Source organism: Cydia amplana, chromosome 6, assembly GCF_948474715.1.
Source record: "Cydia amplana chromosome 6, ilCydAmpl1.1, whole genome shotgun sequence".
Taxonomy (NCBI): Eukaryota; Metazoa; Arthropoda; class Insecta; order Lepidoptera; family Tortricidae; genus Cydia; species Cydia amplana.
This window is the reverse complement of record NC_086074.1, coordinates 12505362-12524865: the sequence shown is the minus strand read 5'-3', so window position 1 is coordinate 12524865 and position 19504 is coordinate 12505362. Positions and strand designations below refer to the sequence as shown.

At 35.8% G+C, this 19504-nt stretch overlaps 3 protein-coding genes across 3 annotated transcripts in view; 2 read left to right on the top strand and 1 right to left on the bottom strand.

Annotated features, from left to right (window-relative positions):
* The window catches only part of LOC134649152 (transmembrane protein 17-like), a 269508-nt gene extending 250582 nt beyond the window's left edge, over nucleotides 1-18926 (bottom strand). Inside the window, exons 1-3 of the mRNA XM_063503864.1 lie at nucleotides 18833-18926; nucleotides 18615-18728; nucleotides 17863-18055 (exon numbers count right to left, since the gene is read on the bottom strand). Of these exons, the coding sequence (XP_063359934.1) occupies nucleotides 17863-18055; nucleotides 18615-18728; nucleotides 18833-18919 (394 nt within the window). The 5' untranslated portion in view covers nucleotides 18920-18926. The remainder of the gene's footprint in view (nucleotides 1-17862; nucleotides 18056-18614; nucleotides 18729-18832) is intronic.
* Nucleotides 10940-13114, top strand: LOC134648898 (uncharacterized). Its single transcript, XM_063503492.1, has 2 exons — nucleotides 10940-11200; nucleotides 11446-13114. Exons 1-2 carry the CDS (start codon nucleotides 11066-11068, stop codon nucleotides 13099-13101), a joined length of 1791 nt encoding a protein of 596 aa, XP_063359562.1. The 5' UTR covers nucleotides 10940-11065; the 3' UTR covers nucleotides 13102-13114.
* Nucleotides 13131-15713, top strand: LOC134648899 (glycolipid transfer protein). Its single transcript, XM_063503493.1, has 6 exons — nucleotides 13131-13276; nucleotides 13928-14114; nucleotides 14236-14291; nucleotides 14421-14530; nucleotides 14786-14936; nucleotides 15452-15713. Exons 2-6 carry the CDS (start codon nucleotides 13985-13987, stop codon nucleotides 15617-15619), a joined length of 615 nt encoding a protein of 204 aa, XP_063359563.1. The 5' UTR covers nucleotides 13131-13276; nucleotides 13928-13984; the 3' UTR covers nucleotides 15620-15713.
* Nucleotides 18927-19504: the final 578 nt, after the last annotated feature.

Here is a 19504-nt window from a genome sequence, read left to right as displayed (position 1 = left end):
GCGCATAGCAACGAGAGCACTGCAGGCCTCGGGCGGTGTTAGAAGCAGAGTAGGTTTATACAGTAGTTCATCTGTAAACAAAGCTACAAACGCGAGCCGCGCGCAAAAAACAACTGACGGTCCAATATTTTTCAGTATCTATGTAGAGAAGAGCTGTGCCCTGTTTATCAAAAGCTTGTAACTTGTAATACAAGTGGAAGTCCCTTTTTTACAGCTTTTGTTAGAAAGGGACTTCCACTTGTATTACAAGTTACAAGCTTTTGATAAACAGGGCACTGTCCTTGTTTACTTCCGAAACATATGAGACGCAGATTACGATCTATTTCTATGCATTAAAAAAGTACAATCAAAAAATTTCAAACGGATAAGGTATAAATCGTAGTTAGTAAAGAACACACTTCACAAACTAAGCGTGTTTGTGAGGTGACTTTGAGCAAACTTTCTATTGAAGATTGAGGCAAATTAAATATGCATGACATTTAATCCTGAACTTATGTGCATACCTGCTTGTATAGTACTTTCAGAAAAATATAAAAGATTAACATGTGGAAAGATGTTCTGGAACTACTTTTTAACCTATATTGGATTATATGGAAACGTTCGAACGTGCATAATGTCAGGAGAATCTTCATCAGACAGGATATGAGGATACCAAATCTTAAGTTCTGGATTATTATTGGTGACTACAGTAAAACTATGCCATACCTAGTCATATAGATGACGTGCTGTTATTGTGTTTATACTGTGTTAGATGGAAGCACGCATATCTACTTTTATCGCAATGCGTATCGACCATCCGGTGGACTTGTACCCTTTGAGAACTGACCTTGTATTGTTTTCAGTCTCCTTTTGACGTTCCCACCATTCTTTTAATATTATCCGGCGCATCAGACCTTGCCTTGTGCCTTGATGATGGAGAGCAGTCCAGGGCTTTACAAAAAAACGTTAATAAGCCTGTGATGGCATTGCTATGATTGCTTATGATTTTCAATTTCATTCAAGAAATTGTATCATCATTTCCAATGATCAGTTCTAATATCGTATTGTAGCAAATTTAGTCTTCTTTAAAAACTTCTAAGAAACGTAGTACTATCAAAAACTAGTCCTTTAGGGTTAGAATCGCCCAAAACTAAAAAAAACCGAAATTTTCGCGGTTTTTTCGATTTTTGACAAAGTTGCGTTCGGCGCTCGAGGTCACAAACTTGGATTATTCATTGGGCCAACATCATAAATAGGTCTGCAAAAAATCAGAACTAACGGATTTGACGCAAACGCTAAATGTATAAATTTACTGTATTAGAATTTTGTTTCAAAGAATAATTTAAAAAATCATAGTAAGGTACTATTAGCTGGTAGCTAGTGATAGGCAAGTTGTGTTTGTGTTCAGTATAAGTTGACAATGTCTACGAATGTATTACTTATTACGCTTATTCCATTATGCAAAAACATTTGATAAAGAATTCGTTTCGTCGAATGTTGTCTCTCTTTTTATATCAGAGTCGGACTCCAAAATTTAACGAATTTATAGAAAAAGCAGCCGGCCAAATGAAAATTCTACGAAAGAATTCGAAACATTCTACGAAATTGAATAAAACGAGGATGAGGCATTAAAGCTTTAACAAGAAGCTAGGTTATCCCGAACCATATATATACCTACCTCCCATATATTTTTGCGCGTGTCAAATAAAGGGCGCATGGTCAAATATGTATTTACATTATTCATAATAGCCGCGGTGCATGGGTGTACCATCGTCACATATTTATTTGTGCATTTGTAGATCTTATTGCAACGAGGTAAGGTATATTAATATCAGTTAAATCTTAATGTTTGTATGTAGGTGGTCTACGGTCGCGGGAGTCGCGGGTGTATGCATCTGCGCAGTTGTCCGGCCGTTTCTAATCCAAGTGTTAATTTATTGTATTAGCTTGCATGAGGCAAAGATAGCTCTCACTGGATCCCTCATTATAAATAATATTGTATGGTTGAACCGTCGCCTTCAGAGCATATCTACAGGTGTTCACTGTTCACAAATATCTGAAGCAGTGAATAATTTTACGGTTTAGGTTTTTACGGTTTTAGGCTTAGTTTAAATTCGATCTGAACCAGTGTATTATTCTTCATTATGTACGCCGCAAGTCGAAAGTGAACGATTTTTTCAGTATCAGGAGTTGAGCATACGCGCGTGTTAAAGACCTATTTTTTTTGTTCATTGGAATATAATATGCTGTGCTGTGCGAAATGATCTCTATGCGCCAATGATCATATGTATAAGTAGGGACCACGAGTCATTTTCTTATGCTTCACCTTATTTTAGTGCTTTTCCGATTGTGACCTAGCCCGGAGTTCTTATTTTTTGGTAATGTATGATACCTGTACCTAGTATATATGAAAGCGAACGTCATATGTCTTCTACCTTCGGCACTAAAGATAATAACCATACTACAGTGGGGAAATAAATTTTAAATAGTGTAAGTAGTTTGTTTCTTGTATACTAACATAGTTTTTAAGTATTACCAACGTAGTTTTAAGGATCTTTAATGTTACTAACTTATTAAATGATACTTTAGTTAATTTAAATTTTGTTGTGTATGTTTTATGGAATTTTATTCTGAAATAAATTATTTGAATTTAATTTTAATAATATTCTCATATGCTTTATCTAATAGTAAAGTATTGATCTTTGGGTAGTTCGAGGTCCGCCGGCTGTCCGCACGTGAGCCGCTCAATCCGCTCGGCGCGCGCGCACGTGCCCGGCTTCGCGATGGAAAATCACAGAAAACAAGGACACAGTGCAATGGTTCATTCAACCGGACGTTATTATTCAACGAGCGCACTGTGATGAAACTACACAGATCTTCATTCTTATTAACATTTCGACATATTGGTGCACGTAGCCTCGACCAGCACCTAGGACACGTGCGGGAGCTGTACCCGAAATTTGATGCCTTTTCAAACGATGTCAAGCAAAGGACGATTGTCAATAAGGAAGATTTCTAATTGTATTTATATGCAAGTAGCGCCATGTTGACAATCGACAGTGCTAGCTTTTGTTAGAGATGAAGTATATCTAAGAACGATATACAATAGGTATGGTATAAGCAGGCCCGGATCTAGGGTAGAGCGAGTGGAGCGGCCGCTCTAGTCGCCGGATCGCAAGGAAGGCGCCAAAATGGCAAATGAGAAAATAAAATAAAAACGCGAGTGTGGCGGGGGCCCAAAATACGCTTGAAAACTTCAACGAAGGGCGCCAAAACCCGATTTCGCTCTACGCTGATCAAGGGCTCGGGCCGGCACTGGGTACAAGTATTAAGTAATTATAGTCATTATAGATAACTTTTCATACAACTGAACTTAATTAGTTTTATATTTTATTTTATTCCACACTAAATATGTGGTGGGTAGTGGGTAACGTCATCTTTGCTAAACACATGAAAACTTACCTCGGTAACTCCAGTAATATAAGACAGTTCCTGATTGCACGCTGCCTGCGTGTCAAAAATCACTTTAATTTTCTTACCTGTCAACAAATATTACATTGTATTTATTATAATAAATTACCCGCAGTAGCTGTGATTATACTATTACAATAACTGGTATCGCGATAAGCTCTAGTTTATTACAATGGTTAGCTAGCCGTATAATTACTAGATTAAAATTACATCATAGTGGCGTTGTGTTACGTCTACGGTAGAGATTTCAAAATTTTGCAAAATTACCCTCTGTGGCTTGCTCACACCTCACACACAGTCAACTGTTTTGAATAAATAAGCAAAAATAGCCTAGCGGTCAAAACCGGAGTGGTTGGCCTAGGAGGAGATAGCGGGACGACATGTACGGATATGATGGTCGTTCTTATCTACGTGACAGCGTGATAAAACGGTGTCCGTCACTTTCTATCCCGCGGTATTAAAAGTGGCAGTTATTTTATCACGTCGATAAAACCATAACAATGAAACGCTTTGTGTCTCTCTATCACTTTTCCACAGTGACAGTTGCGTTTCGATCGCTAGGAAGCGTTACCGATTGGCATGTTGGCTACACGGCCTGGACGGATACTGCGCTCAATCGGGAAGATTCGAAGTCTGGGGGAGGCCTTTGCCCAGCAAAATCGAATTAAAAATGCATGGAAGTTATAGGTGTAGGTACAATTGTACATAATATTAAGCTTGCACATAGCATGCACTCTATTTGTTATTGTTAATATGTAGTTATATTCTTATATTATTAAATCGGGTGTAATGAAATACTCGCACCGCTCATGCCGCTGGGAATCTTTACACAAATGTTGATTCTGAGACGTACCTAGTAATTACTACCCTCATTCTTTTTGAAGAGTCCTGAGTCAGTAAGCTATATTAAAAGCTTTACTCAATTTACTTTTCATTTATATTTGCCATACAAGCTCTTGAAAAATTCTGTGGAGCAATCTCAACATCTTGCCTATCATATCAGTTTACTATAGAGTAAAGCTATAAAAAAAGCATAACGCAATACAAGCGTATTATTGTTTGGAGAAATCTCAACGTTACAATAAATAGCCTAAAATAAGAAATATTAAATTATGTCAGTCATACATAACGCTGCAGAAAAAGCTTCACAAACTTTCAATTAAATTCGTTATATTACTTCTTAAAGCAAAAACTTTATGCAACTCGAAATTCCGTAAATAAATTTCAACGTGACAACCCTAACAAAGTAACAAAAAATATTTATGTTATCCTAAGAAATAGTGAAGCTGCAAAACAGGCTTTCAGCAATTCAAACTTCCGTCATTATATCTTCCGTAAGTAAGCTATAAATCTCGTGCGAGCGGTAAATACCGTGGAGAAATCTCAACATGCCAACCCTAAATAAAAGCATTAGTATGCATGCCGGACTCGGGCGCAGCCAAATCCTACGACGTGATGGTGTAACCGTGAGTGCGGTAGTAATGTGCCGGGTTCGTTCAACGATAAAAGCGAAAGTGCGTTCACTGGGACATCGACCGGCTCCTTTGGACCCTGCTACGGGGCCCGCTTCCTGGGTTCGACCAGGGCCACTCTGTAAGAACTTTGTCGAAGTCACTTGTTGAGCGATCGTTATCAACTGGTTTCTTGTCGAAGGGTTTCGTCTATGCTTTGAAAATAAAAAATGTAGTTGTGAAGGTTGTCTCCGTAAGGGGAGTACCTATGGGAAGGTGCGAAGTCGGTGGAGGGGGAAGTGGCGCTGATCGTCACGAACACAGGTAATCTTATGGAATGTCCGACATTAGTACTAGCGGCAGCCGCTTGAACTAATTTTACTCCATAAGATTTAACGTAGAAAGTCCGACAAAATGAGGGCAGCACCAGTCGTGCACATAGCGAATTTGTGTATACTTTGAAAATAAAAAATGTAGTTGTGAAGGTTGTCTCCGTAAAGGGAGTACCTATGGGAAGGTGCGAAGTCGGTGGAGGGGGAAGTGGCGCTGATCGTCACGAACACAGGTAATCTTATGGAATGTCCGACATTAGTACTAGCGGCAGCCGCTTGAACTAATTTTACTCCATAAGATTTAACGTAGAAAGTCCGAGAAAATGAGGGCAGCACCAGTCGTGCACATAGCGAATATAAACTCTAGAAGTTTGAAAGTTTAAAGTTCACCAGGGCATCGACCGGCGCCTTTGGACGCTGCCTACGGGACCCTTTTCCAGGATACGAGTCGAAAGCATTGAGTCTATTAGGAACAGACTCTTGAAACAGTAGGTAGGTACCTATTTAACTTGATACAATAAGAACTAGTAAGTAACGTCATTTTTACGCTTTTAACTTTCTACTTTTAGCAGTTTGTGTTATAGGTACTCGTACCTACCTATACGTCAACGCTACGAATACTAATTTTAGCAAATAATGCGTCATTTTTTGATTCGTTTTTACCCCTTCGGCCGCGTACGATACCGGAGATTCGTAACCAATTGCGATAGAAGAAAGAATCTACTTTTTACGATACTAGTTACTAAGCAATAAGTTTTTTTCCTTACACGTTACTAGTATCGAAGTAGGAATTTCTATTGAAATAATGAATTACGTAAGCGTACTTTACATTCTTAATACGGAACTAAAATAAACTTTCAAAATGATATCAGAACCTCTTTAAATATTGATAGCATTAAACCCTCTCTAGATTGTTGGCCGGTTATACTGTCAATGTCTTGTTTATTTCTTTATCGATGTCAATTGCCTGTGTTGAATGAGCATTTAGTTTAGATTTTCGTAAAAGGAAGTCTGAATTATCGTGATAATAAAAGTAGAGAGAACTGGATACTATGAATTTCGAAATGAACCCAGTCGGTGAGCCGTTGACAATTATCAGAGCTGCGGAAAACATTGAAAAATGTATTTTTAAAAGATGCAACATTCTGACGCTGCAGGAAATACCAAACATGATAAGAATAAAACTTTTATGTGATTTCGATTTCTATATTCCTCAGCGTACACGTGTGTGCCGGGAGCATTTAGAAACAGGTGCCTGGGAGGAGTTGATCGAAGCTTCAGACGTTGTAGAAGATTTTAATAGAGTGCATACTCAAGACATAGTTCGTCTTATGAGACAAGCGTTACTAAAAATTAACTGTATAGCCTCATCTTTTCTTTTTTATTCATAAATTGATATGAAAGAACTCTACATTGTGACGAATTGTTAATTAATAACATGTAAAGACAAATACATAACATTTACCGGGTTTAACGGCATTTTATTTATTAAAAAAAACAACCAAGTTAAATGCACAATACGCCATAGATATTAAGAGACATAGAATATACAATTATACATATTACTACCCGCGTACCCTCGTTCGAAACTAGTTTCGGAAAAAACATAAAAATTGTCGCTCGAAACCAGTTACGAAAGAATTACGTGGTTTCGTTTGAGTAAAAAAAAGCCTTGAGTTGTAACTAGTATCGTAAAAAGTAGATTCTTTCTTCTGTCGCAATTGGTTACGAATCTCCGGTATCGTACGCGGCCGAAGGGGTTTTTACGCCCTGAGTATAACAAGGACTTTTTGCCGACTTTATAAGAAGAGGTTTGTTTACGATAAATAACCGAAGTAAGGCTAAAGCTTATGTAACGTTCGGCTTGTTCTCAAATGAAGTTAACGCTATTATGTTATGAGTCTTATATATATATATTGTGTTATTTTATTTATAATTTATATAAAATATCTGGGCACATACCATTTCTCAAAACCTAGTACCTACGGTCGTAAAATACGTATTTTTTTGCGATCTCTATGTGAACATACACACTAAAATTGTATGTAACTTACCTACCAAGTTTTCCATGAAAGAGTTGTAGAAATAATAACAAGCTAATATACTGAAAGGGTTATAATTTTAGCTTGCATGTCCGGCGGCGGTCATTTGTCACGGAGACTCAACCCGCAAAAGGTCATGAAACACCTACTACAGGGATGATTACAGTAATTATGGCCAGTGGCTACTTCCGCAGCGGCGCCAACACCCCAGTAGGCGCGACAGTATCTCGCGGCGAGATAGACTACCCGTCCTTTTCTAACTATATTAATAAAAGGACGGGTAGTCTACCTCGCCGCGAGATACATACTGTCGCGCCCATCATGTGCTAGCCCGGCAGTTAAAGGCTAGTCAAAGGAGAAATGAAGGGATCATCACAAACACGAGGCAAAATGAGTAAATACACCAATTGTAACTTATAGCTATAATAACATACCTAAAGTCTATTTTTTTATTCGGTAGACTGAAATGACAGTTAATAGTATGAACATGAAATGTCATTTCAGTCTACCGAATAAAAAAATAGATTTTACATATACCTTACAAATTATTGTACAGCTCATTAACTGTAATGCTGCATAAATACATAGAATTAAACAAATAAATACACAATGATGGAACTACATATGTGCATAATCATGCGATTATGACGATGCCATGTCCTAAAATTAAATTATGTAAGTAAATATACATATCTTTGGTATTCCCTATACTTATCCTAATTCCCAAACAATTATTTCTTTTTGAAATAAGATGTTTTATTATAAGATACCTATTATATTTTTGACCTAAAGATTCGGACAAATCGGAGATGAAAACGCCAGTAAAGTGTCATTCAATAGAACTTGTTACTATGTAAACAAACCGCCATACTAAAATTGACACTGAATGTCAATTTACTAGTAACTTTTGTTTACATAGTTCTATTGAATGACACTTTAGGTACTTATTCATTTTTTTTACTTGAAAATATATTGCTGTAGAATTATTTTAATACTAACCACCCCTTACTTTCTAAGAATAAAGCGCTTCTTCGATCCTTATAAAAAAAACATATTTTTTTCCATTCTGTTGTACCGACTTAAAAATGTTGTTATTTAGAAATTTTATAATCTAACGTCATGGAATAAGCTTCGGGGGATTTACATCAAGAATAAATACGCCTAGTTTCCCAGAACTTCAAATCGACGTTACGTGTTTTGCCTTTACATAAATCGTAGGCGATTTACCGCAAGGCTGCGCCGTAAGCGGTCGATAAGATTCGTAACTAATGCCTAAATAAATATAAATTATAAATTAATAGATTGTATAAAGGTGATAGTCTCAATCAAAACGTTTTTATTTTCTGGTTATTGTTGTAACTTAGCGCCACGCTATCAGTGCCCGATAGCAAACAAAGCTTTTGATGGTACAAATGTTTGGAGCATATAACAGCGGCAAATAGTCGATAACGCCGAAGGCCGAATCGCTCACGGAATGACCGTAGTACCCTTCAGCTAATAAACTTTAACCTTGTTTACTCTGTAGGACTAGGTACTTTATGGGTTTTGTCCAAATCAAATTGACCTGATTGGATTCGCTGACATTGTAGGGCGTTCTGTTGTCACGTGTATAGGCACAGAATAAATAATAGTACCAAGTACAGAAGACTCACTCTCTAACAAAACGCGTCTGTTACGATCAGCACAGATATGGCCGCTAGGTGGCGACAGCGCCACGCGCGGCTTATGGCTTTCCCCAAAATTGGGGCCGAACGGATGTACTTTTAGCTACCTGTAGCAACGCGACAAAATCGCGGAGTGAGACACGCCTGGTACCTATAGGTTACAAATCAATGATTTTGAATTAAATACACATCCAATATATAATGTGTAGTCTCCATCAGATATATCGGAGCGGCCAAGGTGCAGACAAATGTGACGTTATCTATGAAAAGGGATCTTATTGTCGATGGCGCTTACGCCATTATTAACGATGCGCCGATATAAATACAATGCCGCGCGACGCTGTGCGGCGTAAGCGCCATCGACAATAAGGTCCCTTTTCATAAATAATGCCCCAAATATCCGAACATGCACTTTAACTACTAGGTACTTGATAACATAGGATTTGGCCGATCTGATTTATCTAATGGTAGGGGAGCCCACGATATGCTAAATGTGTACTTACTCGAGCGTCGTACAGACCTATTGGAATCGAAATATTAGATGATAAGAAGAAATAAAAGTTATATAAAGTTTTTTTTTCCAGCGAGCCGGAAAGCATCTACCTACAATTTTTTTTAAATTTCGGGAGATTGGTGGAGGGTTAAAAAATCGATAAGCAGTTTGTGGGTTTGGTCGTTTTTGTCTACGTTAATGCTATATTTTTTCTATAACTTAATATAACATTTATTTGTAGGCGTTATCTTAATCTGACGAACACAAGTTTGACGCCTCATTTTTACATTCTAACCGTCAGATTAAGGAAATGCGTGCAAATAATTATCAGATTTAGTAATAGCACAATTATAGCGTTAATTTGGACTAATATGACCAAATCCACAATCTGCTTAACAATTTGTTGAACCCCCCACCAACCAAGGGCTCAACATAGATGGCTAAAAGGGGTAAAGGTAGATTACAAGGGGTAGCAACAGTGAACGCATATAAGGTAGCAAGATAACACTCATATCTTAATCTGACGCGCTCGAGTAAACACAAAAATCCCCTCTTGGGTTTCTTGCTATAATGGCGACTGTAAACGCATACAGGCAGCAACAGAAATAGCGAAGCCTGTAACAATTTTTTTTTGTTTAATAGGTATAGGTTGATCACAATGATCATTCATTACCGATGCGGCTGAACCAACTGAACTTTGGTTTAATTAGTATTAGTACCTACCTATTTTTTAAAGTTTAATACTACCGGCAATACCTATGAAATATTATAGGTATTTCATAGGTGCTACTGATGCAGCTGAAGCTAGAACATGAGCCATATGAGCATATAAAGGCAAAATATCAAGTTGTTGCAAAAACTGTCGACCCAAATCAAACTGCGAATTCTCACATTAATCGATAATAATTTTTACCCATATACAATTTTCATTAGGTACCTACTGGTCAATAACTTCAATTTTATAGATACAACAATTAATCTGCGTTCCTCAGAGCAATTTCAATCTGATACAAATTGTACCAACCTTAATTTCTAATTCGAGATTTAACCACAATATTTTCAATTTATGTTACAGAATATATATCTAGATACCTACATATATCTATTACAGTAAGTTCATAAGCATTGATAATAATTGGTTCGTTTATACTTGAACCAAATTGCATTAGACACTTACCTTGAATGTATTTTAGCTAAACAAAACAGATCATTACCTGCATTGAATACCATACGTCTATATAATGAATATGACATTTTAACCGTTTATCTTCACAACTGCAATGTTAGACGATGCGCGGATTCTTAATTACAAAGTAAAATATAGCCAGCCAGCGCTGCTTGCGTGAAAGTGCATCTTCTCGCATATTTACGAACGTACTGCAATAAAATGATTGTTTCAAAGTAACTGCTTCCCCGTCAGCTAAAGGCTGGAACCCATCTCTAAAAATAAACAAACAATATAGTAGTGGTAAAAGTCAGTGGCTGCATAGTTCAAATTTCCCTCTTGCCGCTGGAGACACCCAGTCGCGTACCTGTCTGGCGAGCGGCAATCGTTAACGTCCGGCGCGCCGGTCTGCATCGGCGGGCATGCGCACTCGGCTAGTTCATCCGAGTAGGAAATGAGGACCGAGGCATGGAAGCGCGTACTCGGTGCCGCGACGACGGCGAGGAGTCCCCGGCCTCCGCCGCGCCGCCGCGCCGCCCTCACCCGACACCCGCAGTCCACTCGCCGCGCCGGCTCCGCGCGCTACACGCTAACCGCAACATGGTGAGTCATACCTATTACGTGCGAAAACTATTCATTTACGGCGACCTTTCAAGTGTATCTACACAGGCGCAACGGATTTACCACCTACTTGATCTACTTACCAATCGAGATTCATCATTATCACGATGTTGAGAGCTAACGAGCTTAACTTTTAAACCAATTACCGAAGAGGTACCTAAACTGCCAGCGAATAAAGAAGTACTTACTGTTAATTTGAATTAAACATTGGTTACAACCTATTTCAGGTAATGGACAACCGAATGAATGAAGAAAATATAAATGAAAACAACTCTTCCATATTTATAATTAACTTTCAATATGGGGATGTTGTAAACTATCCTTTGGTTTTAGTTAAAGGAATTATAACCAGAGGAAATTCAAACAATAATGATAAAATATTGTGCACTGTTACAAATGGTGGAGTTCAAAGTAAGTCAGAATGGATAATATACAACGGAGAATTCAAAGCCTTAATTGAATTGAAGAAAGGCGAGAATGTAATTGATTTTGAATATACCGGACAGCAGCGTAAAACGTTACTACTCGATTACACACCAAGAAGAACAAATTTAAGAGTAACACCAGTTTACATAATTTGCCAAGGGCACGATGGTTATTTCCAAAGTCCACCTAATGTCGACAATTCTGTAGAAAGTGCCTGTTTACGCGTAGCCATTGGTGCTAAGCTGATTCAAAGTCTAACTGCAGAGAAACTGTTTGAAAGTGGCTTCGGGAGAAAAACATTCCAGCTCGAGCACGAAGTCAACTCAAAAAGTCCAGAATGCATTGTTTTTCGAAGCAGCCTAAATGTAAACAAAGCGAGAAAAATGAAGCAAGCCGATTTATGGGCTCATTTTGGCAGAGAGCTTATGTTATCTGATTTAGGCAGTAATGAGAGAAAATTTCTAGCTTTTATATCATGCACGAGGTTTAAGGGTACTGACTTAGACAAGCCAATGACTCATGATGAGATCGTTTCATTGACGGAAGCCTATGCAGCGCTTGGAGGTGGAGGTTTAGCTTTGTTCGGAACCGCTTGCTTGTACACTTGGCCGACGACTGTGGATGAAATCATTTCAAAGTTCCAAGATACCTCTCCTGTAAACACACGTCGTTTTATGGACGACAGCGGATATCGTGGCACACTTGGAGCCTGTTTTGCTACGACCCTGGGCTCGGTGTTTCATGAACTAGGACATACTTTTGATCTCGGTCATACAAAAGACGGAATCATGGGCAGAGGATTTGACAACCTGGACAGAGTTTTTACAGTAGGCGAGAAAAAATCTGTTTTATCAAAAGACAATATGAACAACTTTGGAAAACCTGTTCAACATTCGACAGTTTCTCTTCAGCGTAATATAAGTGTTACAATGAACGTGGCTGAACCGCTCCGAGTATTAGGACCAAGAAGCAAAACAACGTTAGGAAATTTTGCGGCCATGTCAAAATCAGATATTATCCGGAGAAGTCCTAATGTCACACCTATTACTAGACCATCTAGTGTGTACTCCAATATATCAAACAGGATGTCCGACTCCAGAAAAAATGTGAATCGGACAAATGGAAATGATTCTATTTTTTGGACAAGAAATTGCGCTGTGCTTTTATCATACCACAGATGGTTTAACAACGAGTACGGTAGAGAAAGGCAGGCAATAACTAGATATCTTAAATTTGACAAAAACAAAATGATGATAATATCTACGGCAGGAATAAGAATAGTAGAAGTGAGAGATGAATCAAATGGAATGGTGTTAGATTCATATGAATTCACAGATCTTTTACCTGAAAAAAGATTTTTGGTGCCTTTTACCTTTTCACCTAAAAGTAAAGTTTTGACGATAGTGGTTGAAGATGATTTGGGAAACGTGCTAAAACAAACACTTTCTTCATATTAAGCTTTCGCGGAAGTACTTATCGAAGAGTTATCATGTTTGACAATAAGTGAAGAAGATAGATAATATATTAAATATTTTAAATAGAATCAAAGATGATAGTATCTATTATAAAAAAATAATATAAATTAATATAATAAGTAAATTGCGCGTCAAGTGTCTCATTGGATCATCACAGGTACGTACCGACATTTTTCGTTTGTTTATACATATTTCTTAACAATTGAAGGGATGTTTACAAAAACAACATAACTGCTTAGAGCGGTTGACACTTTTTTAAGAACATTGTTAATCGTTTCAGGTGTCAACCAGTGTAGTCAGTTATGTTGTTTTTGTAAACATCCCTTCAATTTTTGTAAGCCAGTCTTTACTATTAACTTGTCTCTGGTATTTAAGTGGATAATAAAATTAACATGTCTTGAATGTAAATTAAATAAATAATACTTTTAAAAAACCGCGCTTACTGTTGCCATTAGAAATATTAATTGCAATGTTCTGATTTAAAAACTAAGGAACGGAATGTTTCAAACAGATTTTATCGACAAGACGTGAAACGTCAAACTGAAATTGTAAACCATCATTTGTAAACACCATTTAACGTCAATGTCAATCTAAATACATAACAGATTAACCTCAAAATTTTAGAACTTGATGGAAAAATAATAATAAAGTACGTTAGCGATACAAGGAAAATCTCCTTACTTATTTTAGTTTGGCTTTGTTTTATTACGTTACAGATTATCGTACTATGTAGCGTTCTTTATTATTCTGAGTACTTAGGTACTTTTAGTACTAATAGGTTAATAAGTGCACTAATTTGGTCCGTCAGATTTTTAGTCGTAGATTGGACTACATCAATCAGCAAGATAAAATTTTTACTGCGAAGATGGCTAGCAGTACCACACCAGAAAATAACAGCTTTCTCGAGAAAGTAAAGGATTTTCCACCAATTATTGATGGCAAAATTAATGCAGTAAAATTTATTGAATCAACTCTGGGCTTGTTATGGGTTGTTGGTAAGTTGTTTTAACCTTAAAACCCCACCGCACCCACTTTTAACTAAGTTGTATCTAATGCTTCATTCTCCTTTTATACTTTCTCTTCTCTTTTGTTTATACTCAAAATTTCTACTTACAGAGAGCCTTGGTAAAATTTTTGCTCCAGTTAAATATGACATGGAAGGAAATATTGATGTAAGCATGATGTAATTTTTGTTTATGTTTTTGACTCACTTGACCTCAATTTATTTCATTTTACTTCTTTGCCAACTTAATAATTTAATGTAGGTAAGTACATGATGTATTTAAACTTATTTATTATAGAAAATCAAGAAATTGGACCCAAAAGATAGCTCCTGTTTACTTGAACTATTACAAAGAGAATGTTTACAAGGCAAACCCGTAGCAACTGAGGGATTATTATGGCTTAACAGGTGAGATTTATTGAAATAAAACCATATTATCCCCTTTATTGTATATTGTAAAGTAAAAATGACCACCCGCTAAGATTTTTTTTTTGTTTTTTTTTCCTTACAAAGTATTTTTATGACTATGAATTGTGTATTTTTTATTCCAATCCATTAAAGGTAAAGCAAACCTTGAAATAATCTTTACCACAACTTAGCCTATTTTTTTTTTAAATCTAATATAGGTAGTCACGTTTTTTACATTTATTTATATTTTTACAGATCGCTTTGTTTCTTCGAAATTGTGTTTCAAGAAATGATATACTTGATTGAGGAAAACAATTTGAACATAAACATGAGGAAGATATACACCATTGCATATGAGGGGTCTGTTAAGAAATATCACAACTGGGTTACTCAACAAATATTTGCAGTAAGTATTAAATTTATACATTCTGATATCACCATATTTACTCTTAATTGCAAGCCTGGAAGGTCTCTAATACTCTCTAGTGGTAGCATGGTAGCAACTGTTTTTGTTATAGGTAATTTTGTTAGGACTGCAGGCTTATTTAGTATGTATTTAGTTTGTGGCTCCTCACACTGTGCTATCAGTACCAAGCACCCCATTTCCAATGCAAAATGAATCCACGTAGCAGGTTCTTGGTACCTAGTCAATATGTTAAGATCTAATATTAAGTAAATAATGCTTTTCTATCAACTTATTACGAAGCTTGCAGGATAGGTAAGATTTTTTTAGATGCGATAGTATGGAGTGGTCCATGACATTATTTTATTTAAGAATCATACCCAAATTTATATATAAATCTTTATTAAGCATCGCAATGTATTTTATCTGAAACAAATGTACTTAAAAAATTATAATCTAATGGAACAAACCAGTTTACCCAAATAGTTGCTAAAAGCATTGTTATATTTTATTCACAGCTCATTTGCCGGTTGGCTCCTACACTTCATCAGCTGTTGAAATCATTTGGAGTGGACACCAACAACGTAGCATCATTCAAAACCAGACTCACAAGTTTTAACATAACATTACATTTAGTGAGGTGTAAAATTGATGATTATTACAAAGATAATAATTTATTTTGCTAACAATAATACTTAAACCTAGTATTTTAATAAGGCGCCATATTTTATTATCCGATTAGCAATAGCATTTGTATATACACCATTAAGTATATTTTAAATTAAGAATAGTATACAGTACATAGTCAGTAATAATTAATAAAAGCAGAGGCTAAACTGTTTCAGTAATAATTAATAAAATCAGAGGCTTAACTGTTATTAAACATCCCTATGTTTAGCATTTATTTATAAAAATAAAAGCTAGTTAATTGTTTTAATTTTATGTAGTTGCAGCTCAGATATTATGCTAAAAAAATATTGCTATACCAAAAACGGTAACACAGACAAAATGAAAAATTCAGTGCCTTGATGGTTGATGATGATGACTGATGAGTATTGTCTTGTTCATAAAGTTTCCGTTACCCAAAAATTTAAAGTAGAACAAATGACTAAGTAGTCATGATGATGTTAATGATATACCACAACTAAATGACAACTAAGTAGTTGTGATATATCATTAACATCAAAATAGTCGAGTGTGCTCAGGGCATAAAAAGGTCAACTACAGAGTTCTCTGAATAGAAGATTTCCTTTGGCAGAATTAATCTTTGTGTTATAATGTAAGTATTTAAGAAGTGGAGCCACCAAGATATTTGATGCAGGTGGGGGGTGAGGGGGTTTTAAGCGTCTGCGACGTCTGAGGTTAATATTCTTTAAGTTTAGCTTCTAAGTCAAGTTAGCATCATTTTCAACTAAATCAAGGGTCTTGAAACCTCATATTACTTTTAATATTCTCGTATTTTATTAATTAATGTTTTGTCTATTACTAATTTGGAAGTATAAAGGATGCATATTTGACATATTATTAATGTAAAGTACTCTAAAAACACATATAACAAATGTCTTTGTGTGGCTTACTATTAAATTTTCCTATAAGGGCAGCTTATAAATAGCCTGTACAACTGAACACTTCAGAGGAGTCTCAAATCTTTATGATGATTTGCCATATTGAGCTTGTATGCTATTTCGCAGGCCAATTTGGCAGGCTCTAGATCTAGCCCACTTTTCGAGACCGCTGCTTTAGACCACTGTTAGCCTTATAATATAAAACTAAGGTCTAAGTGAAATAAAAAATTGTACCAACCCTAGGAAATTATGTACTTATGAAGTTAAGTATTTAAAGATTGTAACTCATTTCTAAATCAAAATTTGAATAACATACGTAATGGGTCTTGGACTAAAACACAGAATTAAAATTGTATGTAGGAATATAATAGCAGAATATTACAATTGCTTAGCATAACTATTATATTGATTTACTCTTTAAAAAGTGCATAAAATGCTAATATGGTGTGTATAGAAATATATGTAGTACTTAAAGGGCTTTAACAAAAAAAAAACATGTGTGTTTTACAATCTCATATTAAATTTTTTCTTAGTAGGTAATAATAAATGTGGTTACAGTCATGGACCTAACAGTATTAAGTATAATTCTAGCCATATTTGGGGTCTAACGGGTCCTACAAAATATGGCTCAGTGTAACTTTGTTATATCTAACATTGTTTTGTAATTTAAAGCAAATGCATAGGTACATAGGAGTTCTTTATTGTTTACAAAAGAATACTAAGCCTAAGGAACCCTCTCATATTAGAGACTGTGTTGAAATTGTACAAAAATTGTAACTCTAAATGCATATTGAGATTACTGAGTAGAATAAAATTTCATTAACCGTTTGATTGTGATGCAAAAGGCATTTTATGAGTAAGTAAATGTAAAAATTCTGATAGAAATGGAACTATTTTAACATTTCTAAATTTATGGTTGCATTACGGATTTAAATAAATGTATCTATAAGCAGGTATGTAATCTATGTTAAATTAAATTGAGAAAATTAACGCAATTTGAATTAAAGCAGTATGAGAGTTTTGTAATGTGACCTCAGTCTATATGGGGTAAACTACCAAAATATTGCCCCTTTAAAATCATTTCATTAGGAAATTCTTGTAGGAAATATCCCACAGCTGATGCTGCCTTTAAATATGATTGAAGGGGCCAATCATTGGAAGGAGCCATCATTAATGTAGTTTACCCTAATAACCAAGAGAAAATGCTATAAAAATATTCTTTTTTTGCAAGCTGTGAGTGTGCTGTGTAAGATGACTTTGTTTAAGAATAAATTATTTATTTTGTATGTGTTACATTTATTTATTTTGTCAAGACAGAAAAAATATATTTTAATATCCTCAATTTTTGTGTGTCAAATAAATACTTTTTGCTAATGATGATGCCTTTTTCAAAGCGATGAAACTAAAAACAATTTCAGCTACAGTCATCAAGTATAATGTTGTATGAAGAACAAGTTCTGTTGGAGTACTTAGAAGGTAAGGATTAAAAAGAAAGAAACTAACAAGAGGCAACTGCATGAGTACCGACAGCATCAAAAAGCCAGCCAGTTCTGGCACCTGAAAGGGCCAAAAATAATGTTGTTATTTAACACATTCACTACCAGACAAAAAACGGTGCACTACCCCAGAAACCAGTCGTCTATAGCTGCATATTAAAAAAACCCGCCCAGCGGGTGTCTGGCATCTGAGCAAAGTTTACGAGCGCCCACCAGGTGGGTTCCTGGTAGTGAATGTGTTAAAAGCCAAAAGGCTGCAAATAATTTTAATATAGGACCTAAAGAGGCTATAATACTTATAAATTATCTAATCTCTGGAACAGCCAGCATTGCACCAAATGCTTAAATATGCATTAAATGTTACTTAAAATTAAATAGTGTAAGATAACTGACCCCCTTGAAAACTAATTTCTATGCAGGGGAGGTCAGTTATCTCTGCAGCTTACCATTCTATGACAGTAATAAAAATGTACCACCACCAGCATGTGGCTGTCATTTTTCAATCTTATTGAACAGATAGCACATCCTTGTCAAAAGTTCACTTTGTTTAGGGTCTAATGTTTCCTTTGCCTAGCGGTAGAATAAACGAATGGAAAGTACTTAGGTATCAAACAACTTACCCGGCAAGAAAGGTTCCCATACTGGCCTAGATATAATCTTGCAAATTCTATAACAACCAGCAGTGTGTAAACCGTTAAAGATAAGTATCTAGTCAGATGTCCCAGTAAATCCAACTGTAAATAAAGAAAAAACTATACATAGTCCTAATATAAACTGTAGAATGAAAAAAGTTTTTTGATTTGAAAGGTTAAACCATTTTTCAAAGCTCGATTCATACCTTAACATAAAGGAAGAATCCCACCACCGGTACCCAGACGAGGTAAAGGTACACATTTATGAATAAACATTTCTGCAGTTGAAGCATTGAATTCATCAGTTGTGGTTTACTTACAAGTGACAGTCAAAGAGAATATAACCACTACGTTTTAGTTACAGTCAAATTATAATAAGTATAATCTTTTCGTATCCAATCAACGCAAGGGCCAACAATGAACAAAGTAAATCAAAACAAAACCTACACGCGCCAAACTACAATGTGACATTTAATTGAAATGTTTTTTTTTTTCGTCTGAATTGAAATGTTTTGTCTTGTCAAATCTTAATACACATATGAATATCAACAGTTTTACAGTTGTCTTGAACGGCTTTGAATAAGTTTTTTTTACACGATGTGACACATAAAAGCTCTAACACACTATCGTACCTCACCGCGACCTTGGTGCGGTGCGGCGCACGTATCGATAGAGTGTAAGCTTCCATCGCACATATATAATTATATTTAAGTTATTATGTTATTGGAAATAATACTTTATCTCGCTTTGTGTCGCATAGTGTAAAGACGATGTTACTTTCGATTTAGAGAATGTAGCCAGCTCAATAAAATAATTTGACATTGACATGACAATGACATAAAGAGATTGAGGTTATAAAAATGAATATAATATAACCC

Coding starts and splice junctions, on each gene's coding strand:
- LOC134648898 (XM_063503492.1), top strand. CDS start 11,066: ATGGAAGCGCGTACTCGGTGCCGCGACGACGGCGAGGAGTCCCCGGCC. Junction 11,201..11,445: donor TACACGCTAACCGCAACATG/GTGAGTCATACC, acceptor AACCTATTTCAG/GTAATGGACAACCGAATGAA.
- LOC134648899 (XM_063503493.1), top strand. CDS start 13,985: ATGGCTAGCAGTACCACACCAGAAAATAACAGCTTTCTCGAGAAAGTA. Junction 14,115..14,235: donor GGGCTTGTTATGGGTTGTTG/GTAAGTTGTTTT, acceptor TTCTACTTACAG/AGAGCCTTGGTAAAATTTTT. Junction 14,292..14,420: donor ACATGGAAGGAAATATTGAT/GTAAGCATGATG, acceptor TATTTATTATAG/AAAATCAAGAAATTGGACCC.